This window comes from Bison bison, unplaced genomic scaffold (genome assembly GCF_000754665.1).
Source record: "Bison bison bison isolate TAMUID 2011002044 unplaced genomic scaffold, Bison_UMD1.0 scf7180017864471, whole genome shotgun sequence".
Classification (NCBI taxonomy): Eukaryota; Metazoa; Chordata; class Mammalia; order Artiodactyla; family Bovidae; genus Bison; species Bison bison.
The window spans coordinates 29,264,940-29,282,859 of NW_011495032.1; the positions used below are offsets into that span (position 1 = coordinate 29,264,940).

General features: G+C 41.2%; 2 protein-coding genes across 2 annotated transcripts in view; one reads left to right on the forward strand and one right to left on the reverse strand.

Moving 5' to 3' along the window:
- MDH1B (malate dehydrogenase 1B, NAD (soluble)) overlaps nucleotides 1–3,665 on the reverse strand; it is a 32,006-nt gene extending 28,341 nt beyond the window's left edge. The window contains exon 1 of the mRNA XM_010861052.1: nucleotides 3,596–3,665. Within this exon, the coding sequence (XP_010859354.1) occupies nucleotides 3,596–3,617 (22 nt within the window). The 5' untranslated portion in view covers nucleotides 3,618–3,665. The remainder of the gene's footprint in view (nucleotides 1–3,595) is intronic.
- Nucleotides 3,666–3,733: 68 nt separating this feature from the next.
- The window catches only part of FASTKD2 (FAST kinase domains 2), a 20,562-nt gene continuing 6,375 nt past the window's right edge, over nucleotides 3,734–17,920 (forward strand). Inside the window, exons 1-8 of the mRNA XM_010861053.1 lie at nucleotides 3,734–3,983; nucleotides 4,791–5,611; nucleotides 8,582–8,685; nucleotides 9,516–9,624; nucleotides 9,908–10,031; nucleotides 10,285–10,424; nucleotides 11,516–11,688; nucleotides 16,694–16,857. Of these exons, the coding sequence (XP_010859355.1) occupies nucleotides 4,892–5,611; nucleotides 8,582–8,685; nucleotides 9,516–9,624; nucleotides 9,908–10,031; nucleotides 10,285–10,424; nucleotides 11,516–11,688; nucleotides 16,694–16,857 (1,534 nt within the window). The 5' untranslated portion in view covers nucleotides 3,734–3,983; nucleotides 4,791–4,891. The remainder of the gene's footprint in view (nucleotides 3,984–4,790; nucleotides 5,612–8,581; nucleotides 8,686–9,515; nucleotides 9,625–9,907; nucleotides 10,032–10,284; nucleotides 10,425–11,515; nucleotides 11,689–16,693; nucleotides 16,858–17,920) is intronic.

Sequence of the window (17,920 nt, forward strand, 5' to 3'; positions counted from 1 at the left end):
AATTAAAAGACGCTTACTCCTTGGAAGGAAAGTTATGACCAACCTAGACAGCATATTCAAAAGCAGAGACATTACTTTGCCAACAAAGGTCTGTCTAGTCAAGGCTATGGTTTTTCCTGTGGTCATGTATGGATGTGAGAGTTGGGCTGTGAAGAAGGCTGAGCGCTGAAGAATTGATGCTTTTGAACTGTGGTGTTGGAGAAGACTCTTGAGAGTCCCTTGGACTGCAAGGAGATCCAACCAGTCCATTGTGAAGGAGATCAGCCCTGGGATTTCTTTGGAAGGAATGATGCTAAAGCTGAAACTCCAGTACTTTGGCCACCTCATGCGAAGAGGTGACTCACTGGAAAAGACTCTGATGCTGGGAGGGATTGGGGGCAGGAGGAGAAGGGGACGACAGAGGATGAGATGGCTGGATGGCATCACTGACTCAATGGACGTGAGTCTGAGTGAACTCCGGGAGTTGGTGATAGACAGGGAGGCCTGATGTGCTGTGATTCATGGGGTTGCAAAGAGTCGGACACGACTGAGCGACTGATCTGATCTGAAGGACCTTCATGTCACTAAACCCGATGGATACTTTCTGACGCTTTTCTTATTGACCCTTGGTAGCATTTGTCTCCCTTCTACTCGAAATACCCACTATGGTGGGGGCATTCTTCAGGTTTGTTTGTTTGTTTTTTTTTCCTGCTTCTCTGGCCCCTCCTCATTACACTTTTAGGTTCATTTATCAATTCATTAAAAGATTAGCATTCTGCAAGGCATCTTATCTTCATTCTCTGTGATTCTTCTTGTATAATCTCCTCCATTCTCTTGGTTTCAAGTAGAAATCTGTATTTCCAGTTCAGAACTATTTCCTTGTCTATCTTTATATGCTCTTGTATTTTTTCCAACTCCTTCTGAATGTCTCAGAAAACTCAGCATGTTTATGAGAGTTTTGCCACTACTCCCCCACTATATATGCTCCTTCTTTTATGTTACGTCCATCTACCCAGTTATTTGGGCTTCCTAGGTGGCACTAGTAGTAAAGAACCCACCTGCCAATGCTGGAGACATGGGTTAAATCTTTGGGTTGGGAAGATCCCCTGGAGGAGAGCATGGCAACCCCCTCCAGTATTTTTGCCTGGAGAATCCCACGGACAGAGGAGCCTGGTTATAGTTCATAGGGTCACACGGAGTCGGACATGACTGAAGTGACTTAACAAGCATGCACCCAGTTATTTAAGGGTATTAGGAGTACTACAGTATGAAGCCTGCTCTTCTGCTTTTTATCAATGACTTCCCATCTACCCAGTTATGCAAACTACTGCTAGAAAAGAATTTTAACTCTTCCTTCCTCCATCCAATTAAATGTCCAGTTCTATAGATTCTGTCTCCTTAACATCACCCCAATCCATTCAGTTCTTTCCAATTCCACTGCCCACCATTCCAGGCCAGGCCACCAGTATCTCCTTCCTGGACTACAGTATCTAATGGGCTCTGGATAACCAGTCTTTTTCTTCTCACATTGTAGTGATAACACTCAGATAAAATGCAAATTATGTATTTGTATTTTTGTATTTTGCATTGATTCTGTATTTACAAAACACAGAATCAATGTATTTTGCACTGATTATGTACCTCCTTTCAAAAGCCTTCCATGTACTTTGGATAAAGTTTAAAATACTGAACATGGTTCACAAGAATCTTTTGATATATTATCTAACTCTGGCCTCAACTGATAATAGTCCCTTCCTTGTACTCTATGCTTCAACCCTATTAAATCTCTTTCAATTTTCTGCTTATATTCTCCATCATTACCCAACTCGTGCTCCTCATTCCAGCCCTACTCCCGGCTGCTGCTGTCGCTGCTGCTAAGTCGCTTCAGTCGTGTCTGACTCTGTGTGACCCCATAGACGGCAGCCCATCAGGCTCCTCTGTCCCTGGGATTCTCCAAGCAAGAACACTGGAGTGGGTTGCCAGGGCCTTCTCCGGACTCCTGGCTACCCGTGCCTAATTTACTCTCCTCCTTATAACTTCCTCTCTGACAGGTTAAGCACCCGGTGGCTCAGACGGTAAAGCGTCTGTCTACAATGTGGGAGACCTGGGTTTGATCCCTGGGTCGGGAAGTTCTCTGGAGAAGGAAATGGCAAACCACTCCAGTACTCTTGCCTAGAAAATCCCATGGACGGAGAAGCCTGGTGTCCATGGGGTCGCAAAGAGTCGCACACGACTGAGCGACTTCACTTTCACTTTCTGACAGGTTACGCTCATCTTTTAGGACTCTGATTAAAAAATCCCTTTCTCCAGGAAGTCTCGGCCTAAATAAGATCCGCTGCCACTGCTACTGGTCCGATAGGACCCAGCCTGGCCATTGCCACAAATGCTTCTTTGCACATTTGTTCACCACTGTCTTCCCAGGATACAGTCAGTCATTGCTCAAAAATATTATTCTGAATGAAAAAAGAAACAAAGGAAACAGGTTTCAGGCAGATGGGAGATGTCAATTGTGTGGACGCTTCCAAGAGGTCAAATAAGACAATGACAGGCAGCTCCTGTAAAAGTCATTGGTGATTTTGGTGAGGGCCATTTTGGAAAGGAAGCAGATGTAGAAACCAGATTTAAGACCTGGAGATAGAAGAGTAGTCTACTCTTGAGAAACTTGCTGAGAAGGAAAGGAGACAGGTACAACAGCCTGTTGCAGTAAGACCCTCTTTGGTGGTTTTCTGGATATCAGTCCACATCTCCAATCCTTCTCCTCCATTGCTGACAAGGTGGATTTCCTAAAATGCAAACTCATTAAGATACCAGGCTGCTTACAAATTTTAAATGACTCCTCATTGTTTTCAAGATACAGCTCAAACACCTTCACTTGGTGTCCCTGAAAGGCAAAGATCTGACTCTTTCTCCCATTCTTTTTTTTTTTTTTAAGCCTTTTAAAAAAAATTATTCTTTATTTTTAATTGGAGGATAATTCCTTTGCAATGTTGTGTTGGTTACTGCTGTACAACATGAATCAGCTGTATCCCCTCCCTCTTGAGCCTCCCCCCATCCCCACCTCTAGGTCCTCACAAAGAATCACTAGCTATCTATTTCACACATGGTAGTGTGTATACCTCAATGGTACCCTCTCAATTTGTCCCACTCTCTCTTCCCTCGGTGTGTCCACAAGTCAGTACTCTATGTTCGTGTTTCTATTCATGTCCTCCTGCTCCCATTCTTGACCCAGGTCCAGTCACTTCCTCCATATCCAGGGACTTCTAGCCTCTGTCCCTTTATCTGGAATATCCTCCCTACTCCAAACTTTCATAAATCAGCTCGTGTCACATTTCTCTGAGTCCTGTGCACATTTCCCTCATTGCATTAACAGCACCATCAAAATTATTTGTTTACGTGCTATTGGATCCCGTGAGACCAAAAGCACCTCGAAGGCAAGGATGTCTTTCCCTTCACTGTATCCTGCTTCCGGCAGTGTTTGTACACACTGCTCAATTTACCTTTTTGAATGAAAGCATAATAAACCCTGGGTGCCCCATATAAAAGCTGGAGCGGCCACAGGAGGTGGGCAGTCGTCGGTGTTTTGAGCGATCTGCGGGCGTACGGGGGTATCACTCACCCGCGAGCACGAATTTGGCCATGGCGTAGCCGGGACCCAGAGCTTAGGACCGCGGCGCCACCGTTTCCAGGTAACCACACCAGGACTTGGCGCAGGCGCACTCGCAAGCTGAGCGCGGACTCTGGCGCCCAGCTGGAAAGATGTTGGAATGCACAGTTATACATTGCTATTAAAAGCTCTGTGGTCTCCCTCGTGCCTGTTCCCTGCAGCTAAGAAAAAGTAGTCATTCTTTTCGGTAGGCTTTCTTCACTCTAAATATTTCCTACCGTCCGCCCGCGAACAAACACTTTTTGACCTATGAGGGATCCGTAAAATCTCGCGAGTCGCTCAGTTCGCGGGGAAACTGTCATGGCCGCGCCTGTCTACAATCACAGGCTTCTACTCTAAGGTGAGTGGAGGACGAACTTAAGCGGAACAGTTGGTTGTACTACGCTTTAGACTTCTTGCCTTTCGGAGAAAGGTCTCAGAAGTTGCCCGGGAAGTAAGTTGAGGAAGGTGGGTTCATACTAAGAGGCCCGGCTCGGGAAGCACGGACTCCTCTCACCGGTTCTGAGACCTGGTGAGACTGGTTGCATCTCCCTCCCAAACGCAGGCCACGTGCAAGCATCACTTTAGTTTGCTGCCTCCTCCCCTGAACCGTTGTGCTTGTCCAAGGCCTTATTTTAACAGTTCGTGTTTAGCTGTTGTTAAATCCTCATGTTAAAAATTATCCATCAAGGTTAAGCCCTTAATTTTTATTGCCGACATCTCCGTAAAATCTTACTGCAAAGAAAGCTTTATACTAAAACTTTCCCGTCAGAAACCCACTAATTATTTTTTTTTAAGACTTATTTATGTATCCACTACTTCCAAACTAACCTTGCTCCTTTAAGACTGTGTATGCACAGAGAAGGCAATGGCACCCCACTCCAGTACTCTTGCCTGGAAAATCCCAGGGATGGAGGAGCCTGGTAGGCTGCAGTCCATGGGGTCGCTAAAAGTCTGACACGACTGAAGCGACTTAGCAACAGCAGCAGCATACACATTGTAGTAGAAGTGGAAGAAGCCCTTATGTGATAAAATGGTTTTACCCTTTTAAGGTAAATGTTAATGTCTCCCTAGGTCCCCACTTTAGTCTCTGTTAAATGGATTTTGTATTTTTAAGTAGAAATTTTATTCTTAATTTTTATTTCTGTTATAACCCCTTCCCCTGCAGGAAAATGACGGCGGACATGAGTTTTTTTTCATTTGTAGAAGCGACGTGTGTGTCATCTTGATAACTTTAAAGTTTTTTGAAAGTCCTTCAGTAACTAGAAAATGAATAACAGAGCGGGTTCCTTTTTATGGAACCTCAGACAACTCAGTACTTTAGTTCCAACAGGCAGAACTGTGAGGCTATATCCTTTGGCATTTTGCAGACCAAATATTGCTTATTCAAACTGGAACCGAAGAAACCTCTTAAATACCTTTCGTAATAAAATGCATTCATCTACTAGATATCTCTTTCAGGATGCTTTAATTTTTAAATCAGAAGGTGATGACTGTCAAACAAAGGGCATAAGCACGGCAACAGTCTTTACAGTTGACAAACTACTTTGTCCTAGAAGACTGTCCTTTGATTCAAAGCACTTTCTTGTCTCTGTTAATGAACTGAAGAAAAGCTTTCATCAGGAGGCCTCTGATGAAGATGTTCTCACCAAGAGAAGAAAACCAGCCCTGATCAGCAGTACAAAACTGTCTCAGGAGTGTAATTCTCTGAGTGATGTGTTAGATATATTTTCAAAAGCACCTACATTTCCTAGTAGTAACTATTTCTCAGCCATGTGGACAATTGCCAAACGGATGTCGGAAGATCAGAAGCGCTTTGAAAAACAATTGATGTTTAACCACCCTGCGTTTAACCAGCTGTGTGAACATGTTATGAGAGAAGCCAAGATCATGTATTTCGGAGACCTGCTGTTTAGTCTTCATGCTATAGTGAAGCTTGGGATTCCTCAGAACACGCTGCTCGTACAGACTTTGCTGAGGATGGTCCAGGTAAAATCAAAAGGAGGTATAAATATACTCGGTTTAGCAAATCTTGAAAGAATGATAGGAAGTAGACCTATAGCCTCCTTGAATGAAACTTATCATTGGAATGATAGTTTACATTTGTTTCTGCATAGATACTAATATTCTATGGTTTAGATACCTTAAGTTAGCAAGATCTTTCTTTTGCTTTAGAAGTTTATGAACACTTGCCCCATTTTTCTTCTCAGGAGTTGAGTAATAGTGAATAAGCTGAAGTGGGAAGAGATACAAAATATACAAGAACAGTTTGGGTAGTTGAAAGGAGAGAAGGGAAGGGAGCTAGTATTTATTGACTACCTGTATACCTTTTACTTGTGTTGTCCTGTTTAATCTTCACAATAGCTGTGTGAGGTTGGTGTTACTCTAGCAGATGAAGAAAGAGATTTTGTTATGTTAAGCAACTTGGCTAAAGTCACAACTACTGAATTTATTTATTCACGCAGTAAATGTTCATTGGCTGTCAACTGTGGATTAGTTATTACACTTGTTACTAGGGATGTAAAGATATGGAAAACATAATTCCTGCCCTTGTAGAGGGGACAACAGATGCTTTGTAGGCAATTACAAAAATAACCAATATCCATTCGTACATTTACGACATTGTAGGCGCTATGATACTGTAGCACTGATCATTGGGAATACAATTACAAAATAAGGGCCACATAGAGCTTTTAGTGCGATGAAAGAAAAATACACACAGTGTGTAACCAGGGCCTTCAAACCTAGTTGGGAGAATGCCTTCATGATGGGAAGAGGTGATGGGGGGGGGGGCGCGGGGGGAAGGATACAAGATTACTGTTTGAAGCAGTGATATGTACAGGGTTTGAAAGGAGGATTGTCTCATATAATTCTCAATGTAGCTTTTAAAAGTAGTCATTGTTACTTTCTTCTTCTTGATGAGGAAATTTTCGCTTAGAGAGGTTAAATAGCTTGCCCAAGGCCACATATTTGTTAATGTCACCATTTGTAGGTATTTGATAAAATACTTGCTGGTTTAACGAACAAACACCTTGTCATAGTAGAGCTAAAATTCAAGCCCAGTAGGAGATGATGTCTAAGCTGAGTGCAAGGGATGGCCAGCAGTCAGTGAGAAGGTTGATAGCCAATGAGATGGTGTTTCAAGTAGAGAAGACTGTTCAAATCCTGGAGAAAAGTTTGGGGAACTGAAAGTAGTTCACTGTGGCTAGAAGTACAGATTATTGGGGTTATGAGTTTGAGGGAATTGGTAGGAAATTGTGCCTATGGTTGTCAAGGGAGAGGGGTTGGTGTCATGACAAGGCATGAGGTTGGGGGGAGGAAAAAGGCTGAATCATAAAGAGCCTTTTATGCCTGGCTAAGGGGTTTGCCTTTATGCTATAGGCAGTGGGGATCCACTGGAGTATTTTAAGCAAAGGTCAAGCTGCTCCAGTTAGTATTTAGATCACTCTGTGAGTGGAAAATTTATTGGAAAAATGAAATTGGATGGGGGGGATCACTTTTAGTTTCAAACAAAGGAGTCAGTGTCCTCTTCGACGTCACTGAAATGACACCAAGGTTGGCCAAGGAAAAGAATAGTTCCTTTAAGTAATTGTTTACCTCTTAAGAGTGGGCTCTTCAGATTTCAAAACTCAATGATCATAATTAAATAATTTTTTTTTAAGATAGAAATTTCCCAAGGATGATCTGACATGTATCCTATCTTACTATAGAATTCAAGGATTGAGTTTATAGATACTTGAGTGTTTTTAACTTTTAACATTACTGTGATTTCTATATGTTTTCAACCAGTAACTAATTTGTATTGTGTATGTTTGTTTAAACTGCAGAATATCTGTGTTTTTTGGTAGACTCTGTTCCCTATATAGTTACTTCAAAGTAATTGCAGTAAGTCACTTTACCTGGTCAGTGATTCTCTAAATGAATTTTGGACAGTATTCCCATCATTATAGTATCTGCATTGGTGAAATATGACCAATGGGTATTTGGGGTCAGATTATCTATACATATAATTGTATCTCACTAACGTGGGAATGTTGCAAAGACGTTTTAGCTAGGTATGAAATATATCATCAGTGAAGGTTGCCCTTCAAACACCTAGCCAGGTGGTCTTTTCTTTTATAGGAGATATTGATGGAATGCTATAATGGAAACCCTCTCATGGGAATGAGACCTTTTTTCCTTCCAGCAGTATTCATTTCTTATCAATATCTGCTTCAGACTTGAGGCTTTGTGGCTTGTTGGTCATGTAATTTTAGCAAAAGAGCATACATCTTTCAGGTGTGATTACAAGTACTCTTGTGAGGTGTATAGACTAGTTGTGATTAAATTGTAGAGCACTAGGTGAGCTGTGCTATTACTGTTCACTTTCTAAATTAGGCCATTTCTGGAACTAAATTAATAACCCTGATTCAAAGGGTTTGAAAGAAGGATCCAGGGAGCCTGGGTTCCTCTTGAGATCCAGATAGTGGTGGTAAAATGTGACAGCAGATGTGAATTAGAAAGTTCACAACTGAGGTTGCAGTTTGATACTCAGGAAAGAATATAGGGAAATTGTAAGCACAGCAATGTAAGATTAATTAGGGGAGGGAAAACTGCCCTATAGCTTGTTACTGCACTTGTCACCATGATGGCCTTCGGTTTCATAAAGGGGTAAAAATAATGCTTGATGAAAGTTATTTCAGAAGTGGAGGAATATAATCAGTGTCAAATCATTTTCAGTGGTAATTGAAAGTGTAAAGAAATTGTTGATACAAAAAGAATGTGTATCAATTATTTGAAAAGTTCACTTACATATAATGTCTGGTTTTCCAAAGTTGCTGTTTATTGTGGACTGACTCTGAATAATTGGTTTGATACTTAATCCTTTAGTTGAAAGCATCAGTTCAGTGGTTTTGCTTGGGTGAGGTCATCTACTATGAACTCATTACCTATAGTGTTTTTGTGATTACATTTCAATAGGAACGTATCAATGAGTGTGATGAGAAATGTCTTTCAGTTTTGTCAACTATCTTAAACACAATGGAGCCATGCAAGAATGTGGATGTTCTTCTGGCAGGATTGCGGTGAGAACTCTCTTACACTTTGTTCAAGTGGCTTTCTCTTCTTCTCTTACCTCAAATCAAAAGCAAAGATGAAAGACTTTGTTGGTGGCGGTGGCGGTTTGGTTGCTAAGTTGTGTCGGACTCTTGCGACCCCATGGACTGTAGCCTGCCAGGCTCCTCCGTCCATGGGATTCTCCAGGCAAGAATACTGGAGTGGGTTGCCATTTCCTTCTCCAGGGGATCTTCCTGACCTGGGAATCAAACCCAGGTCTCCTGCACTGTAGGCAGATCCTTCACCAACTGACCTACAAGGGAAGCTGGTCTTTAATAGCTTATTAAACTTAAAATCCTGACTTTGGAACAGGTGAAGCTAGAAATAATGCTTCTTTCAGGATTCACTATAAAAAAAAGTGTGGGTAACATTAAAATTATCTTAAAACATAGTATTGACATGGGCTGATACATGCTCAGTTCATAATGTTATTTGGGCACTGTGTGGAGTCACATGACAGTAGCCCAGCTTGCAAAGGAGGTTAAGTTTTTATAAAATTGATGCACCTAATCTTATAATAATTTTTAATTCCCATTTTCATTGACTATGCATTGGGATGTCTTAATATAGTCTCCTGATGTTTGTTTATGCAAAAAGATAGCAAAATAATGTGAGAGAAAAGAATACCAGTCGGGTCCTGGAGCTTTCACTAACTGTTTACACTCTCGTGGGCAGATATTTCATTTCTTTGGGCTTCATATTCCTTGCCTATAAGTAGGAACTGGACCAAATGACTTTTAAGATTTCTCTTCTGGTTTTAAGATCCTAAGACTGTGGTATTTGTTGTGTGTGATGACAGGATGCTAGTTGATGAGCAAGTTTGCAAAATAAAACATGTCTTCACATTACAAACTGTAATGAGAAGTATTGGAAAAGATGCTCCGATTGGTCTTAAAAGGAAATTGGAGGTAAATACTTTCTGACTTTTCTCTATTGGGTAAAATTTGAAAAAGATATTTCCTGTGATTTGCTATCATCTCCTAAAGTCAGTTTATTAGGAGGACATTGTTGTGCTTTTGGGTATAACTTTGCTTAAGTGGAATAATAGAGATATTTATGTGTGTATGTATTTACATACATTTATCTGTATATGTCTGAGTCATTTTACTCAAACTTTATCCTTTTTTATTTAAATATAAGATTTTAATTTATTTTACCACAAATGATAAATTAAAATTTATTTTTCTTTAGATGAAAGCCTTGAAAGAATTAGACCAATTTTCTGTTTTGAATTGCCAGCACATGTTTGCGGTACTGGCCGCCATGAATCACCGTTCCATTATCCTTCTGAATGAGTGCAGTAAGAGAGTCACAAGTAAGGGGAATTTTTCTTACATGGTTTATAGCATCTGATGTGTTCTGAGCTATATTTGTTTTGTTTGTTTGCTGTTATATGAAAAAATATCTGATGATATGGTTAGATCTAAAGTTTATTTTTACCTATAATTATTTTTTGTTTTTACAAAATGCAGTGCTGTTTTTCTAAAGAAAAGTGCTGGGTATATAGTATCTTGAATCTTACAGTCAAAATCATCTGGTAATTTTTGTTTTCTAACTCATTCTTAAAGGTAACATCCATGGGTGTCCTTTTAAAATATTGATCAACATATTGCAGTCTTGCAGGGACCTCCAATATATTAATATAGATCTTTTTAAAGGAATAGCAGATTATGTGGCTACAACTTTTGACATCTGGAAGTTGAAAAAAGTAAGTATGTTAAAGTTTAGAATAAGTCTCAGAAACTTTCAAGAAATCTATTTATTTATTTGTGGATATAATTCTCTATCATTTTAAAGTGGTTTAGATTCCAAAATATTCCAATTCTAAATTGGTTTGAAAAATTAGCTCCTTACAATTTCTGAGTGTTACCTATTATATACTGTTCAATATCTTGATCATCTTTCTATCCAAAACAAAAACTGTATTGCCAAAGTCTGTTTTTCATATTATATGATACTTTGGTTGGGTACTAAGGATTATTTGTGCCTTTCTATGTTTCCTTTGTTAGATTTAGAATAATAAAGATAGGTAATATGACGGGCTTAAGCGTTTTGAAGAATAAAATGTCATTACTGTCTTCTATGTATGGAAAGTTTGCTTTGTTCTTCAAGGGTAAGAGCCTTTAAGTTCAGGGCCTGTGTTAATACTAAAACGTCTGAATGAAGCAACTGGTAAAAACTTATTTTTATAGTGAAGCCGAGGTAACCATGTTAGATTACTGGCTTAGTTCACTTTGGAGGTTGAGGTGAATATTGTGTTTACTATGGAAATTGATTTTGGAAAGAAAAGTCCTTACTGTAAGAATGACAAAGAGGGAAATGAGAGGTGAAGTGGAACATTTATTTTAATCATTGTATTTCAGCTCTATTCTCACTTCTAGTATTTAATATTGAACATAGAAATTTTTGAGTTATCTTTTATCTATTAGAATATAGGAAGTGTCTAGGTTTGGAAAGGAGAGCAGTTTGAAATTGACTTGGTCATTTTGAAAAACTTCAGAAGAGGTATATTTAAAGGTAATTTGCAGAGATTTTGTATGAAAAGCATATAGGAAAGGATGTATTTTAAATGACATTGGAAATGAGAACCATTGTGTGCTCTGCTTCTTGGCTGATAAAAAGAGGTTGCTTATTAACTTGATATTTTACAAGGGAAAGATAATTACTCCTTTTAAGGGAATATTTTTCAATCAGGACAATTCTGTTGCTTATTTAAACTGTTTGAAATTGGAAAGATTGCTGATAACATACTGTAATTCTTAAGACGTTTTCCCTCAATTCTTTTTTTTTTTTTTTTAGGTTCTTTTTCTCCTCATTTTATTTGAAAACTTTGGCTTTCGACCTGTTGGTTTGATGGACTTATTTATAAAGAAAGCAGCAGATGAACCTGGCTTCCTAAATGTGAAAAGCCTTGTCGGTATTCTTAATGTTTATTCTTCTCTCAATCACTTCTACAAATGCCAGACCCACGAGTATGTACTTGTTCCTTTTTACTTTTTTTATTGCCACATATCATATTTATAGAAAAGATTACAAAGCTCAATGAATTCTCACAAGCAAACCCATCCATGTCCAGAAATAAAACTTACTGTTCTTTCTTTATGAAGGTAAACAGTTTTATCTTAGATACACGCTTTGCTTTTGCTCTTTTGTTGTTGTTCTTTGCAGTGCATTTGATAATTCAGTGTAGGAGACTTCGTTTCAAACTTTTGCCCAACTTACTCCCTTAGCACCCTAGTTTATAGCTCACTTTTGACCCTAGCTCTCTATCTGGTCCCAAACTACCACTTTCTGTTCTTTTCATTTTAACTGCAATCCTACATTTCTACTAATAAACACAGCAATTCCTCAGATGTGCCGGGCTCTTTCAGACCTCTTCTTTCCACCCAGAACGTCTTTCCTTCTCTAGATCAGTTAAGGGTTTGTTAAAAACCAGAAATGTATATAACGTGTCATTTGTTAGAAGAGTGACTAAAAGTGCAGACCCAGGAGACACCTGGCTTAGGTTTGAATCTTAGTCCTGCCATTCGTTACCTACTTAACTTTACCTTACCTGTAACTTACCTGTACCTCAGTTTCTTCATCTGGTAAAATGGGCATGAATAATGACTTATTTCTAATCATACTGGACAATTTAATAATTGTTGTTATGAGGATTAAGTGAGTTAACCTGTGTCAGAATCTTAAGGCAGTGCCGGATACACAGTAATTATTAGATTAAGGCCTTGGAGGAATAAACTGTGGCACTTCTGAGGGTCTCAGTGTCAGGGTTCACAGGCCATTTCTTGGCCACCAAGTGGCTTGGCTCCCAGGTTATGCAGTGGTTAAGAATCCACCTGCCAATGCAGGAGACGCAAGAGACACGGGTTCAATTCCTGGGTTGGGAAGATCCCCTGGAGTAGGAAATGGCAACCCGCTTTAGTATTCTTGCCTGGAGTATCCCATGGACAGAGAAGCCTGGAGAGCTACAGTCCATGAGGTTGCAAAGAGTTGGACATGGCTGAGCAACTGAGCATGCATGCCCAGCTTGGCTCCATCAGCTTTTTGTCCCTGTGGTTTTTTCTCAAGATCTAGATTTCCAGAAGAGAGAATCTGATTGACCGAGTTTGGGTCACATGCCCATTTCTTTGGCTCTGGTGATGAAAGAAATGCTGGGCCAAGAAAAGCAGCTGCTCACTGTACCCTCCAGTGTTCCAAAAAGACTTACTTCCTGTATGTGTCCTGTGCTTTCCCTTATATCTCCATCAGAGCTCCTGTGCTTGCCGTGTCTTATCTGAATCTCTGGTGGAACCTTGGCACACAGCTGCAGTTTTTTGTCAATAAACGTCTCTCCACAATTGCAGAGCTTTCTAGTGTCAGACCCAGGTGCCTGTGTTTCTAAACGTAGCACAGAGCCTGGCACAGAATAGACAGAAAATAAAGGTTGAAAAGATTCTCCCCAAATTCAGCCTTCCTCTACTACCCACTCTTGGTTTTATTATGAAGCTGGCTCCTGTGTTCCTCCTGCCCCTTCTTGACAAATACTGTTAAGATGTGAAAGTGAAAAGTGTGAAATTGTTAGTCGCTCAGTCGTGCCTGACTCTTGGCGACCCCATGGACTGGGGGTCGTGCCAGGCTCCTCTGTCCATGGGATTCTCCAGGCAAGAATACTGGAGTAAGTAGCATTGTTAAGCTGAGTAGTAATTAAAACTCCAGAAACAGGCCCATGGATTCCGTAGAATTCAGAGAACAAACACTGAGTAGTTAGGGAGTTTTTCAGTTGACTGTAGGTGTCCCAGGAGATAATTTGGTCCAGTAAAATTGTTATGTTGGAAATAGAGGATGGATAACCAAGGTAACCCTAAGTAGCTACACACAGGCTAGGAAATTCGACAAAACATGACTAGGAACAGGTCATACTGAGGGGGAGTCATGAATGTTGTACTTGTCTGTCTGCTCTGCTTTCGTCTAACTCACTGGTTCTCAATTGGCCGTGATTTTGCCTCCTGGGGACATTTGGCAGTATCTGGGGACGTTAGGTTTCGTGTGGTGGGGGAGGTGGGGGGAGAGGGTTGTTGTACACTCTCTAGTGGGTGGAGGCTGGGGATGCCGCCAGCGTCCTACTGTGCACAAGTCAGCACTGCAGTAACGAATTATCCAGGCCAGATTGTCAGCAGTGCTGAGACTGAGGAAGTGTGATCTAACCCTACCCTCCTACCTCAGCATTTCTCCTTTGGAGAAGTAGGAGTGATAAGAGTTGCTAATAGATTGAGATTAATCAATAAGAAATTCCTGAATGTCCATGAATGTGCAGTTCCCTGAAGTTGGTATTTTGAGGACTATAAAGAAGTTTGTGTTCTCCATCCTTCTTAGGAGGCAAGTCATGTATATTGAGAGGAAGGCAATACGATACGTACCAAATGAATGCTTTATGGAGGAAGGAGAAAGGAAGATGGCCTCCTAGGGTGGAAAGGCAAAGGTTTTAGGAGCAGTAACTCGAAGCATTTGGGAAGTGAGTTGACTGGAAGAGATGGATTAGGTAGGAGAGTTGTAGAAAATTTGACTTAGCACTTTGTATATCCACATTCTGTTCCTTAATCATTTTATTTATGTTATGGCCTCTGGTAAAGAGAAGGTGTTAAATCTAGAATATCTTCCTGGGTTTGAAGCCCTAGGAAGAAAACATTTAACATTTCAACTCTGTCATTCCAGTCCTTTGGTTTCTTCACTTTTTGATATGTACTTGCCACTCTGTAGATAATCCCGGATTGCATGTCTGGTCATCAGTGTGCTCCTGAACTCCAGGTTGTATATGGTCACCGGAGATCCCACAGGGGTCTCAAGATCAATAATTCTGGAAGTCAGCTCATTCTTGGTTTTTTGTTTGTTTGTTTTGTTTACTGTTTATCAAGTACCATGTCAAGTGTTTTTTCTTTTAAACCACTTTCTGTGCTTGGTCACTCATTCGTGTCTGACCCTTTACAACACATGGACTCCTCTGTCTATGGGATTCTCCAGGCAAGAGTACTGGAGTGGGTTGCCATTTCCTGCTCCACTTTATTGAGGTATGAGTAACAGCCTGCAAAGAGCTGTGCATATTCAATGTTTACAACTTGGTGAATTTTTAGCTCATTATTTTTGACTCTTTCTTTTCCAATAACATTATCCTCTTTGTCCTCTAATTGTATTTGTTCAGTCAGAAAACTTGTACCAAGTGCTCAGGTACTTAAGACAAAAGTGAGTAAGACATAATCCTTTTTTGCCAGATGATTCTATGTAATGGGTAATGTAGACATAAGTTGGCAGTTAAATAGAGCATGAACATGGAAGTGGCAGAGTTCTATACAGGTTACCTAGAGATAGAGGAGGAATGTGCCAGGATTCTAGCCTGGTGGAGTAGAAGGTCAGGGTAGATGTCAAGCGTCCTCCCTGGAGGAGATGGTACCTGAGCAGATCTTAAAAGATGGATACAAAGGAGTTAGCCATGGAAGGAGCATCAGGTGTAGAAAGGACTCTATATTCAAGTCAGGAGGGAAAGAAACAGCGGACTACATATAGGGAATGACACAGATTGTAGTGTTGCGGAAGATGAAGTAGGGCACGAGGAGTGGGAGACGTGATTACCCCTCGGGCTCCAGATCAGCCCTTCTGGCTGCCTCCTCCAGACTCCCGTCGGCTTTCCCTTTGCCTCACTGTTGTCTCTAGGACCTATCACAGTCTTTCTCGTCATCCGTCTCCTCCCGCCATGGGATCTCCCAGTCGATCTCAGACATTTCCCTTTGTGGCTCATCCTTCAGGGCACACGTGCCCTGCTGTGAGTGTCCCTGCCTGTTCCTCACTTACCACAGCGGAACAGGATACACTTTCAGGGCTCCCATTTCTGTGCTTAGTTTCAAGTGGTCTTTGCTTTTGCCATCTTTTCTACTTACTGAAATTCTCCTTATCCCCAAAGCTACCCCATCTACGTTCTTTCCGGTACACTATCACAGTACTTTGCATGCACTACTTTTTTTTTTCTGATATAATGAAATATAACTTATGCCTTAAGAGTCAAACTGACCTGGGTTCAAAGTGTGTCTCGGCCTGCTAGTTTATTGACACTGCTAATCAACCCTCAACTAACCTTGATTTCCCTTCTCTTCATCTGTGCTCAGTTATCCTATGTAACCTTAGCTGAGGTGGTACAATTAGGCTTGTGGTTCTTTCAGCTCACAGCATTAATAGCAACAGAATTTTAATAGCTTATAAACCTGTAGTGGCATTCCAGGCCTTGTAGATTTACTCAGAATAAAAGCCTGCTACTGCTGCTGCTAAGTCACTTCAGTCGTGTCCGACTCTGTGTGACCCCATAGACAGCAGCCCACCAGGCTCCCCGTTCCTGGGATTCTCCAGGCAAGAACACTGGAGTGGGTTGCCATTTCCTTCTCCCATGCATAAAAGTGAAAAGTGAAAGGGAAGTCGCTCAGTTGTGTCCGACCTTCAGTGACCCCATGGACCGCAGCCTTCCAGGCTCCTCCGTCCATGGGATTTTCCAGGCAGGAGTACTGGAGTGGGGTGCCATTGCGTTCTCTAGATAAAAGCCTAGCACAGTGGTTAAAAGGCTCTGGAGCCTGACAGCTTGGATTTCAGGGCTGTCCCTGCTGCTTCTTGGCTGTGTGCCCTTGGACGAGTTACTCGACCTCACTGAGCCTATTTACTCATTTTTATTATGAGGATGATAATGACACCTATCTCATAGAGTTTGAATGGGAATTAAATGAGTTAAAGCCTATAAATATTTGCCCTATGTGAGACATACCATGGCAGCTCACATTTATTGAATGTATATATTTGTTACGAGAGTCAGCTGACCTGAAAGATGTGTGAAGACCTAGTGCAAATGCAAGCCTGATGGTTTTATCCACTGAAAGCCGTTGGTTCTGTGACACCTCACTAGCTCTATCATGATCTTGTCTTCTCTTCATATTTGTAAGCCAAGTTTCCTTTCTGCCCCTCTAGGTTCCTAGAAGTTATGGCCAGTGCTCTAACTGGTAGTCTTCACCATATATCTTCTGAAAACCTGTTAAATGCAGTGTGTTCATTTTGCTGGATGAACTATTTTCCTCTGGCCCTCATTAATCAGCTTCTTCAAAAGGACATCATTGATGATCTGCTGACGTCAGGTAGGATGTCAGCGCGCAGTGTGACTGAAATAAGGCAGTAGTGCCAGGCTACCTGGTGATTCTGAATAGGGGCTCAGTTACAGCGGTGTCAGTTAGACCTTCTGGAGCAGGTGCTCCTAATGAAAGGACCAAAGATGGTGAAGTCCAAGGGCCATGCGTTAAGCCAGCAAACCTGTAAGTCAAGTCACTCAGTCGTGTCCTACTCTTTGCGACCCATGGACTCTACAGTCCATGGAATTCTCCAGGCCAGAATACTGGAGTGGGTAGCCTTTCTTTCTCCAGGGGATCTTCCCAACCCAGGGATCGAACCCAGGTCTCCTGCATTGCAGCTTTACCAGCTGAGCCACAAGGGAAGCCCAAGAATACTGGAGTGTGTAGCCTATCCCTTCTCCAGCGGATCTTCCCAACCCAGAAATTGAACCAGGTCTCCTGCATTGCAGGCAGATTCTTTACCAATTGAGCTATGAGGGAAGTCCCTGTGGAGCCTCCTTTAATGACAAACCCTGCACACAGATGGCAGGAGTAAGAAACACATCGTCATTGTTTTTTTTATTTACACTTTATGCACCTATACAAAGACTAAATGCTCAAGTTGCTCTTTATGCCCCTATCAGAGGTGTTTATACTTCTAATCTTTACATGTCACATTTGAAGCCAAGTTAAGTCAACTTTTGCAGCTGTAAAGCTTTGCCACCCATGGTCTGTAATGAGGGCACAGCTGTTAGATTAAGAAACCAAATAGTTAGCAAAGTAGTGAATTTATTTACTCTTGAAACCAAAATTAATTGTTTACTTTTGGTTTTTACTATTAAAGAAGGAAAATCAGGGACGTCCCTGGTGGTTCAGTGGCTAAGACTCCACGCCCCCAATGCAGGGGGCCTGGGTTTGATCCCTGGTCAGGTAACTAGATCCTGCATGTGCAATTGAGACCCGGTACAGCCAAATAAAAAAGGAGAAAAGGAAAAGGAGAAAAGCAAAGAAGAAAAGGAAAGATATAAACATCTGAATGCAGAGTTCCAAAGAATAGCAAGAAGAGATAAGAAAGCCTTCTTCAGCGATCAAT